At 42.6% G+C, this 22,393-nt stretch overlaps 1 protein-coding gene across 1 annotated transcript in view; it reads right to left on the reverse strand.

Annotated features, from left to right (window-relative positions):
• Positions 1–14,937: 14,937 nt before the first annotated feature.
• Positions 14,938–22,393, reverse strand: part of DNER (delta/notch like EGF repeat containing) — a 242,977-nt gene continuing 235,521 nt past the window's right edge. The window contains exon 13 of the mRNA XM_036320749.1: positions 14,938–15,953. Within this exon, the coding sequence (XP_036176642.1) occupies positions 15,842–15,953 (112 nt within the window). The 3' untranslated portion in view covers positions 14,938–15,841. The remainder of the gene's footprint in view (positions 15,954–22,393) is intronic.

Raw genomic sequence — 22,393 nt, forward strand, 5'->3', positions numbered from 1 at the left:
TTCAACCAACTTTATTAAGATCCTTCTGTGTACCAAATACTGTGCTCATGAGAGGAAGCCAGATAAGACATATTCCCTCTCCTCGAAGGAGTTCACAGTTCGGTGGCGCAGATAGAAAGATAAGCAAACACTGTAGATTCTGGGTGGTGTGTGTAGTAGTAGAAAGATATACAGATGTCGTTCAGGAAGAGGAAGAAGGGGCTTTCTCTGCAGGACTAATAAAGGTCACAGAGAAGGCAATGGCTGGGCTTACAGGATGAACAGAAGTTTCAGATGCAGGCGTATCAGAGAAAAAGCACTGCTACCTGAAGATCCATCACCTCTCTTCTTCCTCATCCCCACCTTTGCTTTAGTAGGAGACCAGGGGATTGAGGAGGCGGGAAATGTGAAGACAGAATGGCTGAGGGATTTTATTTGAAAAGGGAGGACACTGCTAGCTGTTAGAAAGAACAGATTGAGAAATAGAAAGACTAGAAAGAATAATAATAAACCCATACCTAGCACTTACCTTGTGCCAGGCATAGCTCTAAGTACTTTTCATATATTAATTCATTGAAATTTTGTCCCCATTTTATAGATGTAGAAAAAAGACTAAGTAACTAAGGAATACATAGTTTCAAATTAAAAAGTAGAGACTGGAACCCAGGCAGGCTGGCTCCCAATCTGAGAACTGTGAAACTACAAAGTCAGGGGTTATCAGGCCAAGTTTGGGGAATGTTTACACTGGGAGCTGAGATTGAGAGAAAAGAGATGAAATTCAAGTGAAAGATACTGAGAGACTGTCAAACTGCAGCGGGAAAGCCGGGGGGGGGGGGGAGGTAGGGGGGCAGAAGTGGGGGTAAGAGATCGACGGAAGGACTTATATGCATGCATATAAGCATAACCAATGGACATAAGACACTGGGGGTTAGGGGAGGCCGGGGGATTGTCAAGGGTGGGAGAAAAAAGGAGACATATGTAATACCCTTTGTAATACTTTAAGCAATAAAAAAAAGAAAGAAAGATACTGAGAGAGATAAATGTACCAAGAGGGGATTTTAAAGAAACATTATATTTTTTGCTCCCACCCACACCCCCATCAAACTCAGCTTTAGGTTTTTGTTTGTTTGTTTGTTGTTTTGTTTTATTAATCCTCACCCAAGGATATTTTTCCATTGATTTTTAGAGAGAGTGGAAGGGAGAGGGAAGAGGAGAGAGAGAGAAACATCGATGTGAGAGAGACACATCTATTGGTTGCCTCCCGCACACAACCTGCACATGCCTTTGACTGGGATGCCAACTTGTTACCCTTTGGTGCTCAAGCCAATGCTCTAACCACTGACTCATGCTGGCCAGGGCTAGGTATTTTCTTAATAGTCTCTAACAAAGATTAAAATTGCCTCTCATGATTTTGTTTTCTGCGGGGATACTTTTCCTTTAAATGTGACTCTGTATTGAGATCAGGACTTGAGGATAACACAAACTTGTCAGACAGAGGTGGCCAGATTGGGGAGAAAGTGACAAAGAAGGAGGAGCAGGGTATTCCAGGGATGAGGGGACGGCTTGTGTGTGGACATGGAAACAGCCTCTAAGAGGGAACGCATCTGTAACAGACTATGACAGAATTCCTTTCATTTTCAGTCTCTTCCAGATATCCCAACAAAACCCTATCAGGTACTCATGTGGATCTTGAAGATGTCCCCAGTGACACCTTCTTCATTTTGGTGTCTCTTTTCTCTGCACAAACCCTTGATTCACACAATGGTTGAGCTGAACTGCATTAATTTTCTTAGGAAAACATGGCTCATTCCCAGGCAATACACCAGACGACAACAGACATTTACTTTGTTAGGGATTGGGGAAAGGAAACACGACTTTTTGATATTAAAAGAGCATTTGGGACTTAAATGAGAACATTTAGATCAGAAACCATGGAGAGAAAACAAAAACTGCAGAGTCAGGGACAGTGGTGGCTGTCGATGTGGGAGTCCATTCAGTTTTCCCAGTGTCAACAGACTGGCCATTCTGAGGATCTGTGTTTCCTCTGTGGTCCTGTTTACACATTGGTTTCTGGCAAGGGTGAAGTTGTTGCATACAACCTTCAGGAAAATGCAGACATCACCTCATTCGGTCTCATCAAAAGCAGAACTTGTCCTCCCATTCATCTTTGTCAGACCAGCAGGAGCAGCCAGGCTAGGTCATCCAGACTACCATTTCTCTCCCAGTGGAGCCAAAGATTTTATCCTTCATTCTTCCAATTAGACTTGGGCACATTTTAACCCCTGAGATAGTAACGTTCCATTAAACCCCAGCTTCTCTCTTTGGATCCTTTCTCACTAGGACCAGGAAATCACACGTGCCATTAGGGTAAGTCTGGGGTTGGCTTTTGGGGAAGAAGGGAGGCTTAAAGGATACAGCCCCAGCACACTTTTGTAACCATCCCTTATTCCATTTGGAGACCCTCTTCTCTTTTTAAAAGTGAGGTCCCTGCCAAAGATTCAGGCTTACAGATTTGCTGCTCCCATTGTGGCCCCATCTCCAGCATTCTTGACTCTCTACTATCTTTCAGAGGAAGATGATGAAATGCTTTGGGAGAGAGTTCAGTGGGGCTGCTACCAGTCTGCAAGGCAGAGGAGAACTGTTTATCCTATTAGCAAAACCAGCAGAACCTTGCTTCGTTCTCCACTGAAAATTTCCCCAAGGCGCTGAGCAGGCTGTGGCAGACTGTTTTGGAAACTACTACAAGAAGGGATCTGTTCAATGTTATTTACAGTTCAAGAAACCATAGCATGTCCCTGCCAGTTTCCAGACCAGACCAAACTCTACAAAACAGTCTACCACTCAGCAAATGCGGTCAGCTCACGGAAGAGCTGTCTCCAGCCCAGCAGCTCAGCCATAGTACATGGCCACCACGGCCCCAAGTGACATGTTCACATCTGCAGTCACACTCAGTCCCGATTCTGTGGGGACAGGTAGAAGGGACATGCAGACATAGGATGGTGTGAGAACTGGGATCAACAGGGGTCAGAGAAACTGCTGGACCCAGAGTGTGAGAGGCTGACTCAGTCAGGTACAACCTACTCTCCGGCTCTCTGCAGAGTAATAGCACAGGTGATAGAAACTTGCTTGGACTAAAATAACAGTTATGGACGTTACATAGATAATTAACCTTACAAACACAGTTTCAAAAGTTTTTAAAAATTTCATTCATATATTGCAAAAGGAACAGGTGGTATTTTTACATGTTGATCAACCCAGAGGGTCTAAAGCAGTGCTTCTCAGAATTGACTGTGTATGTGAATTATCCAAGGATCTTGTTAAATAACAGATTCCAACTGGGAGGTCTGGGGTGAAGCCTGAGATTCTGCATTTCAAACCAGCACCCAGGTCATGCGGACAGTGCCACAACGAGTCTAGTAAATTTTGATCTAAGAAATGTAACCGTCTCTCTCCCCCAATGCAGGCAAGCCCATCTCATTATATTTCAGGCTATATTATTCTACAATCTGCTTTCCTCACTAACTATAGAGAATAAGCATACTTCCAGGTCAACGCCAAAAAAATATAACACCTTCTTTTTACTACTTACACAGAATTCCATCGCTGAAATGACACGATTTATTTGCCTTGCCTCTTATAGATGAAGAGTCGGCGTGTTTCTAAGTGCAGCCATTTAAAGCCCGCTGCTACTCACCCAATCTGTTACTGAGACAGAAGGAGGAGCCTTAGCTGATCAGCAAGCTCACCTGGGCCTAACGCTAAGCTCTTATTTCTCCAGGTGAGGAAAGGCAATGAGCTGTGCCTGCGAATGAAATCATTGAGCCAAGCTCCACAGCACATGGGAGCGTGGCTTCTGTGGTTCCTCAGCCATCACATGCTTCCTGTAAGACAGCAGTTCTCAACCTGTGGGTGGAGACCCCTTTGGGGATCGAATGACCCTTTCACAGGGGTTGCCTAAGACCATCGGAAAACACATAGATAATTACATATTGTTTTTGTGATTAATCACTATGCTTTAATGATGTTCAATTTGTAACAATGAAAATACATCCTGCATATCAGATATTTACATTGCGATTCATAACAGTAGCAAAATTAGTTATGAAGTAGCAATGAAAATAATTTTATGGTTGGGGGTCACCACAACATGAGGAACTGTATTAAAGGGTTGCGGCATTAGGAAGGTTGAGAACCACGGCAAGAGATCTCACAGGTGAACCAGGGGCCCATGACTTGGTGGGTAAAGAGTTTGTCTTTTTTTGTTGTCAACTTTATGTGAACATTGTACAGAAAGAAACAATTCCTCGTTTTTCTATTAAGACACATACGTGTGTTATAAGAGGAGAACACAATATTCACAGGGATATTTAAGATTCAATCATGAGAGCTCAAAAAGGTTTCCTTGCTTGTGACTGGCTGCTTTGGACCCTTTTGGATAGAGCATGCACTTAAGGGCAATTTCATGGATAATGTTGAAGATCAGCCATTAACCTGGTTCCATACCCTCATCTACAGTTGAGAAAACAGGCTCAAGTGGCTGACTAGCCTATGGTGTCAGATTAACAAAAGCAAGTCATTAAAGGACTCTAGATCACTAAGATGAAAAAGCACGTAGTGGTGAAGCTTTGCAAAGCTGAGGACAATTTAGAAGTCACTGTTTTAGCCCAGTGGCTGTGAAACTTTCATGCATATTCAAATCAGAAGAGAAGCTGTTAAAATCTCCAGTGTTCAGGCCCAATCAAAACCAACGAGCAGATTTTCTTGGGCTGGAACCCAGATATCAGTACTTTCTGAAACTCCCAGGTGATTTCTATATTGAGCCTTCAGTGGCAAATCTAGCAAATAAAATGACTGCAGACCCAGTCAGATTTGAATTTCAGGTAACTAATCATTTTTAGTATGCTTCCAAACATTGCATACGACATACTTATACTAAAGATATATTCATTCTTTGTCAAAACTCAAATTTGACTAGGAATCCTATATTTCACCTGGCCACCTCAAGCCAAGTTTGAGAGCCAAGCTTTAGGGAAAGTCTTTGACTGCAAGGGCTGCCTTCAAGATCAAGGAGTCAGCTCTCTTTACTGATTGGTAGTCCTCAACCCCAGAAAGGGTCAGTCTCAGACAGGATTCAGGGGTCAGGTGGGTGGCATCTCATGGAACATCAGGGCCCTGGCCTGACACTTGTGACTTTTCTCCAAAGAGAGAAACAAGATGTTATTTAATGCCAACTGAGTGCAGCAGGTGGTAGATATTAATGGTTTGTGATTCTCTGCTGTGTGTAGCTTACAATTTTCCAGGCAACCTTTCATGTGGTTCCGCACACAGACACAGAGTAAAAAGCTGAGCCCGGACCAGACCCTGACAAAGGCTTAAATGCTCCCAGCAGGAACGAGTTCCTTCCCATAAACATCGATTTCCTTCACTCGGGGCTAAGAGCAGCTCGGCAGCTTCTGAAAGTGGTATACAGGCTCTTGCTGCAACCCGCCTTCTTCCTACCAGCTTCTTTTCTCCCAAACCTGGTGAACAGTGAACTGAGATACGCTGTCTACTTTTGCAAAAGTCCCTCAGGATTTAAAATGTATCCAAAATAGCAAAAAACAAAATACCTGTACCTCAGTTAGAATAGTTAACACTGAACTGATGAAGAGAGAAAGGCCAGCCGCGAGGCCCAGCTACTTTCTTCCTGGGGCAGGGAGGTCTGTGTGCCAGGTGAAATACTGACCCATGGTGTGGGGAGCTAAATGGGCCAGAGCCTCCAGCTGATGGCTTGATTTCAGCCACGGCCTTGCAGGAGTGGTCCAAGGAAGTGATCCCATAGGCCTGACCTCCCAGACCTCCCAGAGCTCAAGAACTTTCAGAATCACCCGGGATTTGCAAACTATAAACTTACTACAAAGAATGAATCCTGTGAGCTACCAGTTTGTAGAAGTGCTAAGGTCCTTATGTACTGATCCCACAGTTTCGCAGCAAATGGTTCTTCCCAACACACATTCTTCTATTTTGCTACCAGTTTCTAACCCATAAATGCTACCCATGGAAAATAAAGGGCTTGGTTCTGCATCGTTCAAACCAAGACCAAGTTTCATTCAAACACATCCCAAATCCAAGACAAGCAATGTGTGGGCGAGGGGAGAGAAAAGTGATGACTGGGACTTTCAAAAGAGCACATGGGAAGGAAGTGGGAAGGAACTCTGGCTTTCTTCTTCATGGTGTCCCAGGCTCCCAGCCCAGGGGATGGACCACTGCCTTGCCAGCCCGGGTCTCCAGCCAATGTTCAGAGATTTCAGCCTCCCACCACATACACACACAACCTATTAGCCCTTGTCTTGCCTCCCTCCACGAGCCCCAGATGGTCTCTGCCAGGATGTTCCTGCGGTCTTGCTCCAAACATGATCAATTACAGCCCAAAACACTCTTGAAGACATTTGTCGCCCCTGAGGTTAAGGGTATGAAATCTCTTTTCTTCACTAAGGTCCCCTCTGATCCTTGAAATCCACAAAATGCTTCCTGGGGCAAAAAGCCCATTTCATTAGGCTGCCTGAGCTCCCTGGAGGTTCTCTGCAGCCACAATGACTCATTTGGCAGCCATCCACCCACAGGCCTCCATGGGCGAGGAGACCATCTGGACATCAGGTATCACATGCATGGTGCCAGGCCTCCTTGGCCCTGGTGCTCCTAGAGGGCCTATGAGACAGGCACCAAATCCTATGGGTTACAAAGTCTCCTCTGGTTCCACTTGCTACTTAGCTGGTTCATTCACCAAACATTTTCTCAAGCTCCTGAGATATTCTGGACCCTATGCTAAATGAATACAACAGAGTCTCTAAGAGAGAACTCCACTGCAGGAAACTCCATACACTGACCCACAGGCCACATCTGGTGACCTGGCTGAAGGAAATCCTTAAGGAAACAGAGGAAGGTGTTTTTTTTTTTGAGGTGGTCATTGGAGTTTTACTGACAAAGTGAAAATCTCAAAATCTCTTGTCCAATGAAAAATATATGATTAGAATTCTCAAAAGTAACTATTTGATCATTTATTATGTAGCATTTTTTCATTCATTTATTCATTCAATAAATAATCACTGAGCACCCACACTCTGCCTGTCTGAAGTCCAGGCCCTGAGGAGACAGGTGTGAGCAAAGGAGAGGAGGCCCTGGCCATCCCACAGCTTATAGTTTAGGGGATGTTCATGTTTGTGTGTGTATTTGTAAATTTGGTGATAGTTAGTGTTAGTATAAAACAAAGTAGAGAAAGTGGACAGAGAGTAACAGGGGCTTCTCTTTAGTATGGATGATGGCTGGTCTCCCTGGGAAATAAATATTTGAACACAGAATTTACTGATTATGTTTAATGAAGGGAAAATGCTTCTGAAATAATGTTAAATTTAAAAATTGGTTAAAAAGCAGTAATCAATAGGATTCCAGTTTTGTGTTTTATAAAATACTAGAGGCCCTGTGCATGAAATTTGTGCATGGGTAGGGTCCCTAGGCCTGGCCAGAGATCAGGGCCAATTGGGGTCTTCTGGCTGCTGGCCAGTGCCTTCCTATATTCTGCACTGCCCCCTGGAGGTCAGTGCACATCATAGTGAGAAAACAAACTCCCAGTCTCCTAGCTGAACTCCAGAGAGGACAATTGCATATCATATATATATATATATATATATATATATATATATATATATATATATATATATAGAGAGAGAGAGAGAGAGAGAGAGAGAGAGAGAGAGAGAGAGAGAGACTAGAGGCCCGGTGCACAAATTTCGTGAACCGGGGCGGGGGGGGGGGGGTGGCAGGGGGTTTTGTCCCTCAGCCCAGCCTGCATCCTCTCCAATCTGGGACCCCTCGACTGGACATCCCTCTCACAATCCAGGACTGCTGGCTCCCAACCACTCACCTGCCCACCTGCCTGATTGCCCCTAACTGCTTCTGCCTGCCAGCCTAATCACCCCCTAACCACTCTCCTGTCAGCCTGATCGACACCTAACTGCTCCCCTTCTGGCCCAATTGCCCCTAACTGCCCTCCCCTGCTGGCCTGGTCATCCCTAACTGCCCTCCCTTGCCAGCCTGGTCTCCCCTAGCTGCCCTCCTCTATAGGCCTGGTCGCTCCTAACTGTCTTCCCTCGCAGGCCTAGTCGCCCCCAACTGCCCTCACTTCCCTAACTTCCCTCCCTTGCCAGCGTGGTTGCCTCTAACTGCCGTCCCCTGCAGGCCTAGTCCCCCCCCCAACTGCCCTCCCCTGCAGGCCTGGTTCCCCCCAACTGCCCTCCCCTGCAGGCCTGATTGCCCCCAACTGCCCTCCCTTTCAAGCCTGATCACCACAACTGCCCTCCCCTGCCTGCCATCTTGTGGCAGCCATCTTGTGTCCACATGGGGGCGGCCATCTTTGACCACATGGCAGCAGCCATCAGGTGTGTTGGAGTGATGGTCAATTTGCATATTACATCTTTATTATATAGGATATATATATACACTACACATGTACACACACTGAATCGAAACCTGGGAGAGCAATGGAATTACCTTGGCACACCCACCCTTTTCATCCCCCTGACCCTATACACCTTCCCAGCCACCAAGTCCACCCTTTGGTCTCCCGGCAGGCATCAGACCCTCCAGGAGGCTTGTTTCCCCCCTCCCCTCGCAATTCTCTTCACACCTGGTTCAAGTTTGACTCTTGCCCTCAGTGAACTGTGAGTCCTTGCAGGGCAGTCCACACCCCTCATGGCAGAGTGCTTCCTAGAATGACTATCTTCTTTTGGGGCCCACAGGGGAGCCTAAGGCCCTCTTCTTACCATCATTCTTTAATTTAGTTAATCAATGCTTTCTGCTCAATCTTTGGACACATGCCAACTAAATCTAAATTTACAGGAAGTTTCCCAAAGCTTCTCTTCCCCTCTCTTGCTCCTCCACCCTCCATCTCACTGAGGCATTTCTGGGGTAGATTTCAAGGAAGCAACTGCTGTCCCCCAGGCACAGCTCCTGCAATGTCACCTTGGAACTTTGTACTTTGCTATTTTTATAAGAGAAAGTTGGCATTTCATTATTTTACTTTTACTTAGTATTTCCTTACAGGTGAATTGATATCTTCAAGGGTGAATCCACTATTTGTGGATGACATATTGAATATAGAAATTTTTTTGCATTTGTATTTCTTGTGTAAATTGTCAATGTTTTTTCCCCACTATTCTATTGAATGTTAGGACTTTACATACTGACTTTTCTAAACTTTTATATAATAAAACTATGATCACTGCTCTAACAACATTCTGATAGGTTAGGCAATGGAAGAAGTCACAAAAGGAAAAATAAAGTATTTGTGTAAAATTTAACATCTGCAACTTAGAGAAAAACCACCTAACAGTTAAAATGCAAATAAATTTAGGAAATATATTTGTTGGAAGTAATGTTTTAAGTACTTATGTATCAGCTGATGATGGGAAGGGAATTTCTAGACATTTGGACAATAAACAGAAAACACATCCCAAAACTCAAGGTCCCAAAGTGCTACCCCTTTTTACAAAGGAGGAATCTGAGAACCAAGGAGCTGATGAGCCCTACATTCAACCACACAGCTGGGGAGTGACTCCAGGAAGTGACAGTACAGGACAATCACCATGATGAATCACCTCTCCTTGATGAATAAAATGAAATGTCCAAAAGAAGGGGAAGTGGCCCAGTAGTAGCTTCTGCATTCCACACGGTCTATGAAACCACAAAACAGGATGCTATGAAAATGCAAAATTGTCCAGTGACTTAAAATGCCTGCATTGTTGCTGGAGTGGAAATCCACATGGAGAAAAGCCTTGCAATTTTAGAGAAGCCAAGCAGAGTGGACTTTTATTGATGAATAGCTGGTAAAGACCCTTATTGGAAACAGATGAACTGTCTAGCAGGCAGATAGTGGGTAGACACAAAGGATAAGTGCAGGACAGATCCCTCATCAAGGTCCCTTTGACAAATTTCAAGCTCTGGTCAAGGGTCTGTATGTATGACTTTGGAAAAGGAGGTCCTTTGTAAGTATACTAGTGTATCTTAAAAATATGACGCTAAAAACAGAAGGTCAGTTTCCTGAAGAACAAGGTCATTTGAACAAATGTCATGGGAATAAAATAGAACTTTCTGGCTAATAAGAAGAAAATGGGCCCCTCTTTGGAGGGATTCTCGGGGGACTTGCTGGATGCTTGGGAATCTACCTGCATGCACACACCATGCCCACTTTTTATTCCCATCCAGGAAGGAGGAAACTTTCTCCTAGAAGTAAGAGCAAAGAGATGCTTTACTTTGTGGAGCAAAGGCAAGATGGAAGAGCAATAGTTTCTAGAACTTTTATTTAGTGAGTAACTGAAAAACAAACCCACTTCCAGGGCAAGGCTCAGAGAAGACAAGTGGAGTCAAGTCCAAAGGCACATCTGGTTCCAGATTCCCCCACTCTATCTCATGTCCCCAGTTTAATCAGCCAGCCCCCAATCACCTTAAAGGAACCCCCAAACTCTGAGGCAAACCCAAAATAAGGACCCTAGCTTCTGCCAATTTCACTTGGTCTACTTCCTTGCATTTGTCAAAAATTAATTATTTCTGTCTGAGAGCAACATAAACAGAAAATATATATATATTTTTAATACAAATAAATTCAATATAGAATTTATAGATTAAAATTCTGGGATTTTTGAAAAAAAGAGATCAGGGTTATTTTCTGTCACAATTAGATTTACATGTGCAACTGAGTTGAAAAAATTCTCCACTTTGTTGAGCCTAGTCTTTGGCACTTGCAAACTCACTGCAAGTGAGATGAGACCTTTAAAATGCCCTGAGGGCCCCAGTCCCTGAAGGTGAATTGCTCAGTATTAATTTCTGTGTCAATAATTGGGCAATATCCAACTTGATGAGTAGGGTTTAAAAAGGACAGACAAGGCTGGAACAGAAATAATCGGCAATCATTTGTTTTATTACCTTCTCCCTCAAGATAGAAGCCTACCTACTTGGAGCTGACCTGAAGGCCCTGCTTATGGAGCAGGCCCAGCCTTGAGCCCACAAAAAGTGGTTTCTGGATTTTCTACTTTCTATACCCTCTGCCCACTTCCTACTCAAAGCTTTCTACACATCCCCTCCCCAACTGCAGTTTCTTGAAGACATATTATCAATATGCTCACCATAAGCTATTAGGACATGGCCCAAAGTTTAGCCCAAAGCAGGCCCAGAATAGATTTTTGTTGAATCCCTCTCCACTGAAGAAGGTCACAGAGCCTATTATTTTTACAAGCATGCCAGGGATTCCCATAGTGAAGCAAGCTTGGGAAGATCTGATTTTATGCAAACACATTATTTTGGAATAATGAAAATACAGGAATTGGGTAAGGGAGTGTTGGGCTGGGAAGAGCTCACTGACACTTTTCAACCACCCAGATTATATGGGGTAGGAGAGGCATAGAAGAGAGTCTCCTAGGATAACAAATAATGGATACTTTCCATAAGTGGGACAAGCATAAACGGTGGAGTTTCCGCCCAGAAGGACCATACCATCTAATCAAGTAAGCATCTCCAGTGGTTCTCAACCTTCCGGCCCTTTAAATACAGTTCCTCATGTTGTGACCCAACCATAAAATTATTTTCGTTGCTACTTCATAACTGTAATGTTGCTACTGTTATGAATCGTAATGTAAATATCTGATGTGCAGGATGGTCTTAGGCGACCCCTGTGAGAGGGTCGTTCGACCGCCAAAGGGTTCGCGACCCACAGATTGAGAACTGCTGATAAACAAATCAGCAGGGGCTAAAGGAAAAGCTGTTTGGTGCCTTGCAAGCAATGGATCTAGGAGTGAGTCATTCTTGGAAGAAAATATCTGGGAATCAGTCCTGTCTGTGTTAAGTGGTGATTGTCTTCAAGGAAAGTACAATGAGGAATGGTGTAGAGATCACCGCTTCCTTATGGAGATGATCCATATAGTTGCAGCTTTTCAAGAAAGGTTGATTCTGCTGAACCCTGAAAATAAGGACTGGGAAAGCACTCAACCCACTTGTACAGCAACAATGAACTTAACCTTAGTGCTTTAGATTTACCCACTACTTCTAAAAAAGACAATTAGACATTTAAAACTATTTGAACTGTAATTCTTATTCTATTATGTAATTCTTTCTCATCACTAGCACCTGAGATTATCTGAGAATTAAGGTAAATTCATTTGTGACACACCCTAAAATTCATGTGAAGAACATGAGTCATGTCCCTAGCTGCCTGATATTTTCCACTTGAATATTAGCCTGTGCTGAAAGTGGTTTGCACTTAATCCCCTGAGTTCAGAGCTGAAGCACTTACAAGTCTTCTGGAAGATGAGTTGTGCTAACATGTTCATGTGGCAAACCAGTGAAGTTCCGTAAAGTGATCTCTCCTCATCTCTGTGCAAAACACCTGTCTTCTGGGCACTCAGCTGGCCTCAGGATGGTCCATGGAGACAAGGACCCATTAGGTATAAGGAGTTACTGTTTATTGAGTACAATGTGCCAGGAGATGTGCTGCCCTTCCTTCCAGCTACATGAAGCCATCTTCTGCTTCTCAATAGTACTGGTGTCCCTCTGACTTTGGGAAAATCATCTTCTAGTCTTCCTGTGCTCTATTTGGCTCATCTGTAGAGTGAGGGTGAAGCAGAATATTTTCCAAACACCCTTCACTTCTCAACCACAGGAAACCTACATCAGTATGAAAAGCTTGACTGTCTCTCTGAAAGTACCCTCTTCATATCCACTGCCCAGGGGCAGGGGGGCAGGGGTGAGGAGCCAGGAGCAATCCAGTAGGGAAATTGAGAAGACAACAGCAAAGGCCCAACATCCCCCTTTCCCTGGGGTAGCCTCACTGCCAAGCACAAAGCTCAGAGCCAACTCTTGTTCTTTGTCTTCTGAATTGACACTCAGAAGGGAGCTCCCCTATAGCCACAACTGTTAGGAGATGTAGACACAACATCCTTGATGAAGCTTATGATATCCAGGAGTGTGAGCAATTCCTGCTGTCATGGCCCTCCTCCCCAATAAGGGAAGGGTTTACTGGTCCATTATAGGCATTTAATAAATACTTGCTGAATGAATTAATTAATGAAGATCTAATGAATTAATGATGGTTAGGTAGATGGATGGATGGGTGAATGGGTGGATGGGATGAATGGATGGGTAGATGGGTAGATGGGTGGATGGATAAATAAGGACTATGAGCAGAAGCTCTGATTCCATGTTTTAAAACTGTCTCTATGTCTAAAAAACGGTGGGACCTTGAAAAGCTATTTAAAATATCTGGGACTTAGTTTCTTCCTAAGAATGTCAGTCATTAAAGTCTCTACTCTCATTGGGTTACTGTGAGGATTAAAGCAGATAATCTTCATAAATTGATCAGCAGTTTGGCCAGCACACAATCAGCATTAATAAACATAAGCTATTTTTATTAAAATATTGAGTGCAAGTCATCTTATTACAAAGAAAACCTTTAATCAGTCTAAATCATGAAAAAGCAAGTCTAGACAAAATTGAAACATATAGAATTAGCAGCACATTTTTGGCTCTCCACCCCTAGACTCATCATGAAGCACCCATGGGTCACGAGGAGGCTTTTGAGAACACTACTTGTACAATACACAACACAGCTCCTGTGGATTTGTAATATGAACAGATGGAATAAACTGCATGAGTGAGAGAATAGGTGAACAGATGGGAAAAAATAAAAAGGAATGAGAGATTTTCTAGTTCAGTGGTTCTCAACCAGGGATGATTTTGCACCCCAGGGGATATTTGATAATATCTTGGGATATTTCCGGTTGCCACATACTGGGAAGTACTATTGGCCTCTAGTGGGTAGAGGCCAGGGATGCCCCAACAACACACAGGACAGTCCACTACAAAGAATAATCCAGACCAAAATACCAGTAGTACAGAGCTTGAGAAGCCCTGGTCTAGTGAATTGAATTTAAACTCAGCTCCTCTATAGTATGTCTGTGTCTCTCTGTGTGTATATGTGTGCGTGTGTGTGTGTGTGTGTGTGTGTGTGTGTGTGTGTGTGTGTGTGTGTGTTTGGGTAGATCTGCCTAAAATTCAGCTGATCTAAGGACCGCTTTGTATGTCCTTATGGATTTATATCCATCTCACTGTAAGAAGGATCCTGCTCTCATGAGTCAAATTGAAATTCCCCATGGGAGTCACATTTCTGAAAGACTGTAAAAGTTGCTTGTTTTCCAATATAAGGAAACCACAGTATCAGAATTTCAAATTGTTAAGGGGCCTTTTGACTTGGGAAAGCATGAAATCACCTTATTAAAATGTAATTTGGACATGGAGTATTTTCCACATGGACTAGTTTAATAATAAAAATATTTCAATTTTGTGGACATTTTCTTTAGCAATTTGGAGATTTTCAAATAAGCCAGCAGAAAGATGACAATGCTTGGCTATCTATTGGTCTCTACTGCCACACAGCAGTCTGGGAATGTGTCTGTGGGTTAAATTTTAATCTGCGAATTAGAAAATTTTAAGAGCTAGCATGAAATTCATTCTTGCAAAACCTCCATTATAAAATTATGGGGTTGCTGATTCAATCCAGAAACTGAGGTCTATAATGCACTAACTGAATTTCATTTCTGCTTGAATTTCTGCAGCATGGTCATCCTGCCCCACTAACACGAAACGTTGCCTTTCTTCCTGTCCTTGCCACAAGAACCCATTAGGTACAAGGAGTTACTGTTTATTGAGTACAATGTGCCAGAAGATGTGCTGCCCTCCCCCCCCACACACACACACACCACTATTATAACTATTGACATGGATAGTTTACATTGACATTATTTTGGAGAACTGCCATTGTTGTGTTTTTATTTGTACTGAATACTATCTGGCTCACAATTATGACATTGTTTTTTCTGAGAGTTTGAGCCCCAGAAATAATGTTTTATGTCATTTTAAAAGAACAAGAGACAAGTGTTTCCTTGACTCGGTAATATTTATTCAATATTCCTTGAAATTAGCAAGAATCAGAAGAAGCACATATCAATCAAATACAGCCACAAAAAAAGTCCTCATATAAATAAAGATGCACTATGAGAGATACTCGCTACGGAAGGGGCTGGTACCCTCTTACATTTACTATCTCTTAGCAACAGACAGCTCCAACGTAAATGTAACTTGCTCACAATTAAAAAGACCTTGACTTTTGAAAGAAAATATAGATTCAATTCGATTGTAATTGCCTCACTAGGCCCTTCCTTTAAGTACGTTTTCAAGGCCTAGCTTGACGACTGTTACAAAAACGACCAAAAACAAACTCAAAAGAATGTTCCACAAGGTTCAACAAAACAGTGCAGAAATAAGTTACTTACCCATGCACAGAATAAGGCAAAGGCTAATTTCATTCGGGTTAGGAATAGTAAAGGTAACTACTTTCTTTTTCACAAAACAGACATTTCAGACTTCTTTTTAAGTCACAGGGATACTGTACTACGCGTCATTCTCTATGTGTTTCCTAACTCTACTCAGAAAGCCACACTCACACATTAACTAGAAACTTCTCCTTGATTAGACTATTTCTGTCACAGCCACGGAAATTAATCTGGGTGTCATGATAGGGTCTATCGTGAAAAGACCACACACTAGTCGAAGCTTAGGGTTTAGAGGGATGAAAGTACATTAAGACGTAGTCTATGGACTTCTCAAATTCCATGTTTAAAATATGTGTTTCAAACTAAAAGCTGCAGAAAATTAGTTCTTAGATATTCTACCGAAAACTCTTGAGCAGCTAACATTTTAAATTTCTTAAGCTTTTTATTTTCTTAAAAATATTTCAATGAGTGTAGTATCCCATCTTTTTGAAAAATAATCCAAAAAATGACTACAAATCTTTTGTTTTAATCAGTGTGACCAAAGGTTTGTCATCGGGGCTGTAGTCCTCATAGGCGATGGGGGTCACGTCGTACATCGCAGGCCGGGATTTCTTTCCAAACCTAAAATCACAGGAGAGAGGACTTTAGTTAGGTACATGTTGGATCTCAAGTCCAATGAAAGGCAAATGGTAAAAATAACATATTCAAGAATCAACTGGAAGTATAAAAATACCCTAACAAATATATTCTCTAGCAAGTACAGAAATTTAAGACTTCCTCCTAGTAACACTGAATGAGTAAAAATATTAATCTTTGGTGCAAGAGGCAAGAAATGGATTCCACAAAACACAGAGTCCAAATTAATGTTGAAGCTTGTAGGTTAAATCTTGGCAAAGCAGTCAGGCGTGACGGCTCTACAATAGGATTTAAAAGAACATATACTGATTTATCTTTTTCTTCTGAGACCTGTAAGGACATGGAGAGGCAAGTTTATTTTACATTCATTCTGGAGCCTGGAATGCACAGTGACAGGGTGGTCTACCCCAGACCATGGACAGACAGCCCCTCCTGTGAGACTTACCGGAGGGCTGTGAAGGCTCAGTGGTCTTCTGAGGCCCCAAGACAAGGAGAAGGGACCAGGGAGGAAATGACTTCAAATAGGTATTTGGCCACAAAATGTGCCATCCAGTCCCACCTACCTATTACTTCCTGACACCCATGTACACACATGCCATTGTTTCTTCCCTGAGCACAAAGCCATTGTCCCAACAGATTGGTATATTTCAAAATCTCCTTGACAGCAGGACTGACAAACAGAAGCCCTGGGCGCCAAAATCCAATTTCAGGACTTCCTGAAAAGTCAGTATCAAGATGGTGATGATTACAATACAGCCAATTCAGCTCCTGGGTGGTCTCTTCCCATTCAAGACCTCACCTTCCACTGCAGCCCCTGCAGTGCAGTGGGATTTAAAGGATCTTCCACACGAACCCACCCCCCACCTGCCTTTTATAGAAAACAGGTTTTAACTATTTCAAGTCCACTAGGGCCCATTAGAAATGAAATTTTAAAAGAAGCTAAAATTTTTAAAAGGTGGCGAGGATGAGCACCCTAAGACATCAAGGGGGTACTTTATGGTGGCTTACATGTCATCTCCCCCCTTTCCTATTTCTTCCTTTGAAAAGTCTGTCTTACGTACAGAGATGGAAAGGAGAATCGAATGGGAAAGGAGAAACATAGCATTTTCATGTGATATTTTCTTTGTAAATGTTTTTCTATCGTGTATTCCCATTCATTCAAGATTTACTGGCCTCCAGGAGCACCCGGTGGGTGCCAGGCACATGCAGAGACAAAGAGGTAAAGCATGCTGCCACTGAGAAATCACAGCTATTACTGCAACACTGAAGTCATCAATAAACTCGTGTCTACAATGCGAAGCCTCACTAAAGGTCCGGGATTCTGTGTGCATAAATGTGTACAGCCGACTGCGGTCTGTGTATCTCAGTCGAGTGAGGCCTGCATAATCTGAGACTCAGAAAAGGGGCACCAGTGTAAAAGCCAGCAGGGTCTTAACACTTTCTCCTAAGTCTGAAAATGTCAGAGAGTACCTAAGGTACAAATATTTGGACAATGTATTTCTCATAAAATAGCCAGCTACACTGGTAATAAGATACCACCAATAATATGATTTTAATTAATTTTAATTGCATATTTTGAAGCTACAGGAAAGTATTATGTGAACCAGGGGTTAGCACACTACAGCCTGCAAGCCGGTTGCAGCCTGTTGCCTGTTTTTCAAATAAAGTTTTATTGGAGCACAGTTGTGTCCATCTGTAGTGCCTTTGCGGCTACAAAGGCAGAATTGAGGAGGCACAGAGACCTAAGGATTGTATGGCCCACAAAGTGTAGCATTTTACAGCCCTAGATGAAGGCCACAGTCCCTCTCTCCAAAGGATTTAGTGTAGTACTGGCCATGTTAACCATCGTGGAAGCACTAACAGAGTCATGGCAACAGTAGTATCTGTGTGACAGGCATCTAACCATCATATTTGGTGACAAGTCTTATGTACCTTATTTCACTAAAAAAAATACCACAACTAGTTAAAAGGCAGATCACAGAGTTCATATTCTTCTAGTTCATATTCCTCTGAAAGTCAACAGCTAAAACAATGCCACAAAGAATGTCAAATGGGTCTGACTTTGAAAAAGGCCCACATCAGGAGATGCTATTTGAGAGAAAGTGACTGTTTCCTCTCATAGCTCGCCTTTCTTTTTGTTTTCTGGGATCAGGCACTTACAGCTGGTGGAGCAGCAAGCAATCAGATATGACCAGAACTTGGAGAGTCATGTCCTCGCTCCTGCCAGCCAGTCAGTCAGTTATAAACTCTCTCAACCTGAAGGTAAGCAAAGCAGCTACAGAGCTGATGACTCATGGGATAAGAGAGAGGGGCTCCTTCTCCACCCAGCACCAGCACCAATCGATTGCTGACATCACAGTCACCACACACTTCCTCAGTCACTCCTGAATGTCACAGGTGACCCACTCAGTTTCGTCCTGTGTGGTTGCTGAACTATAGTCATTCTTATCCAATGTCACCTCCAGACTAGCGACAGGAAGACAGGCCATGTAACGAACATTAGGCACAGGCTAATGCTGAAGACTAGGAGGAGGGTAATATCACAAGCATTGTGTTTTGTCAGTGCTTTCTAGGGTTTCCAAGAAAAGGGAGCAAAAAGGGCCTACCAGCCAGAGACCCAGCCTGGGCCTCCAGAGGGCCATGCTGTAGAAACCACAGGTTGTAACTACAAACACCTTTCGATGGGAAAGTTCCCAGATATGTGGAAGGTACTGTTTTGACTTTGCAGTTTTATTTGCAGTCACTGGTGCATGTAGGAGCTTGTTGGTTAGGAATTCTGCAGTAAATATTTTTGATAAAAATCGGCACCAAATAAGAACCAGGTTTGTAAATGCTTTCAAGTTTATCCTTTCCTTCCAAGAATATTTGGTAAATATCTTCCCAATGGGCTCTATAATCAGGAAGCCCAGAAGGATCTATTTTAAACTATTCTGAGGCCAAAATAAAATATTCTTCCTCTTGATTGCAAAAGCATCTTACTTAGCTAGGGATCCTCTCGCAGTGGAAGAATCCAGTTTCTTGGGTCTCCCAGTACACCCCAGTATAAAGTGGTGACATCTGCTCCTTCCTGGTGAACTGAACCCCGCTGGGAACTCTTGAACAACTGAACTTATCTATTCTCTCCTTTTCATATCTTCTGTGTGTCATTCAATGATTGCGGGACACTGCAAAGACTCCTGCAGGCTGGTTCCACTCACCAAGCTAGTGTCTGAAATGAATCTCTCTCTTAGGCAGATGAAGGCATCTTCCATTAACCACTAACCAAGATCATCCATCCATTTCAGACCAAAGTTTAGTAAGACCTCAAATTTTAGTAAGGTCTACTATGTACCAGGACCCACTGGAGATGAAGTAATTAAAAAAATAAATAAATAAACCTCTTGATGCACAAGCTAGTGGAAAAATTAGTCAAATAAACAATTGAAATGAGATTTGCAGGGATCGATCTAAGGCAGTGGTTCTCAACCTTCCTAATGCCGCGACCCTTTAATACAGTTCCTCATGTTGTAGTGACCCCCAATTTCATTGTTACAAATTGAACATAATTAAAGAATAGTGATTAATCACAAAAACAATATGTAATTATATATGTGTTTTCTGATGGTCTTAGGCGACCCCTGTGAAAGGGTCGTTCGACCCCCAAAGGTGTCTCCACCCACAGGTTGAGAACTGCTGATCTAAGGGCTTCCTGGAAGCTGTGTTGTCCAGTTGACTCTTAATGGAAGGAGCAAATGACAGGCATCTGTGTAGGGCTTGATATGGGGAGGGATAAACCCTTTTTCCTCATAGTTGTAGAAGTCAGGCTCAGGCTCGTGCAAGTCCCACTAAGAAGCTGTCCTTACCCCAAGGCAAGGGGGCAGACACTGTCTCCTAACTCCTCTCTTCCACTGGCTCCTCTGCCTGGAAGCTGGGGACTGGCTTCTGCTTCCATTGATGTGGCAAAATTTCTGTAAGATCTAAGTGTTGGGTTTGGGGGTTTCCTTTTGAAGAAAGCAAACTTTCCGAACTTCTGAGCTTCTTTGCCATTCAGACAGAATTTGGATCTGTTTGTATCAAAACCACTATCAATATACAATGACCCAATCAATGCAGCTAAGAGTAACCTTGAGCCCCAATCTTAAGACACCAAGCTCAGCCCACTTGTTACTCTAGCACTCTGACTTTCTGAATTGTATGCTTTAGCTTGTTTTACCAATTAAAAGAACAGGCGATATTCTTTAACACACAATATCATTATTTTTGTAATAAATATTTTTTGCAAAAGTCAACATGTTAGATTAGCGATTTTTTAGAGACGTTATAATTTATTTAGAGACGTTAATATGGTGTTATCTGTTTACACAATCCTTTATTATTTGTAAGTTAATTTGATTGCCATAACTGTCTTGGAAGGAAGGGTTATTCCTTTCTACAGTTGAGGGAACTGTATTATGGAAGGTAAAATCATCTAAAATCCAGAGTCAGGTAATAGAATAATTGGGCTCAATGAAGTATCTCAGACACCTGGACTCACATTCTTTCTGTGATAGCACACCAAGTCCTTGTCCCTTTCTGAGTCTTCCCTCCAGTAAAGGACACTGTTTTATATAATACAAATTCCATTTTTAAAAATAATTTCTTATTTTTCAATTACATTTGACACACGGTATTATATTAGTTCCAGGTGTACAACCCAGTGACTAAATCCTATATAATAAAAGGGTAATATGCAAATTGACCCTAATGGCAGAATGACTGGGAATGACTGGTTGCAATGACACACACTGACCACCAGGGAGCAGATGCTCAATGCAGGAGCTCATCCCTAGTGATCAGTGCACTTCCACAGGGCGAGCGACGTTCAGCCAGAAGCCAGCTCATGGCTGGCCAGTGCAGCGGTGGTGGTGGGAGCCTCTCCTGCCTCCCCAACAGCACTAAGGATGTCCAACTAACGGCGTGGGGAGCGGGCCTAAGCCGTTAGTCAGATGTGACATCCCCTGAGGGCTCCTGGGCTGCCAGAGGGATGTCTGACTGCCAGCTTAGGCCCAATTCACCGGGAGCAGGGCCTAAGCCAGCAGGTGGACATCCCCAAAGGGTCCCAGACTCGAGAGGGCACAGGCCGGACTGAGGGACCCCGCCCCCGCCAAGTGCACAAATTTTTGTGCACTGGGCCTCTAGTATTATATAATTTTTTTTTTTTTTATTGCTTAAAGTATTACAAAGGGTATTACATATGTGTCCATTTTATCCCCCCGCCCTAGACAGTCCCCTAGCCTCCCCTATCCCCCAATGTCTTATGTCCACTGGTTATGCTTCTATGCATGCATACAAGTCCATTAGTTGATCTCTTACCCCCCTACCTCCTGCCCCGCAACCCTCCCCGGCCTTCCTGCTGCAGTTTGACAATCTGTTTGAGGCAGCTCTGCCTCTGTATCTATTATTGTTCAAAAGTTTATAATGGTCTCTATTGTCCATGAATGAGTGAGATCATGTGGTATTTTTCCTTCATTGACTGGCTTAAATTTATTAAGTGATCATTCTGGTAAGTCTAGTACCCATCAGACACCATATATAATTATTATAATATTATTGACTATATTCCTTGTGCTGTACTTTATATCCCTGTGACTATTCTGTAACTACCAATTTGTACTTCTTTTTCCCTTCACTTTTTTTCACCCATCCCCCATCTCCTTCCCCATCTTGCAATTGTCAAAATGTTCTCTGTATCTATGAGTCTGTTTCTGTTATGCTTGTTTATTTATTTTGTTTTTTAGATTCAATTGTTGATAGATATGTTTTTATTGCCATTTTGTTATTCATATTTTTTATCTTTTTTTCCTTCTTCTTTTTAAAAGAAACCCTTTAACATTTTATGTATATGTGTTTGGTGGTGAACTTTTTTAGCTTTATGTTGTCTGAGAAGCTCTTTATCTGCCTTCAATTCTAAATGATAGATTTGCTGGGTACAGTTATCTTGGTAGTAGGTCCTTACTTTTCATCACTTTGAATAGTTCTTGCCAATCCCATATGGCCTGCAACTCTCTGTTGAGAAATCAGCTGACAGTCTCATGGGAGTTCCCTTTTAGGTAACTAACTGCTTTTCTCTTGCTGCTTTTAATATTCTCTTTTTTTCTTTAACCTTTAGCATTTAAATTTGATGTATTTTGGATTTGGCCTCTTTGGGTTCATCTTGTTTGTGACCCTCTGTGCTTCCTGGCCTTGTATGCCTAGTTCCTTCAGCAGGTAAGGGAAGTTTTCCATCATTATTTTTTCACATAGGTTTCTGTGTGATAGCTGTTAGCCATTTTTAGAGTTATAAAATGGAATAATTTATATCTACACTGACTGTTTGGAGAGTAATACAGCTAAAGACATTCCAAAAATAAATCATCTAAAATTTTTCATACTCAGTGATTAAGAATCAGATATTTATTGCACAGATA

Source organism: Myotis myotis, unplaced genomic scaffold (assembly GCF_014108235.1).
Source record: "Myotis myotis isolate mMyoMyo1 unplaced genomic scaffold, mMyoMyo1.p scaffold_m19_p_8, whole genome shotgun sequence".
NCBI lineage: Eukaryota > Metazoa > Chordata > Mammalia > Chiroptera > Vespertilionidae > Myotis > Myotis myotis.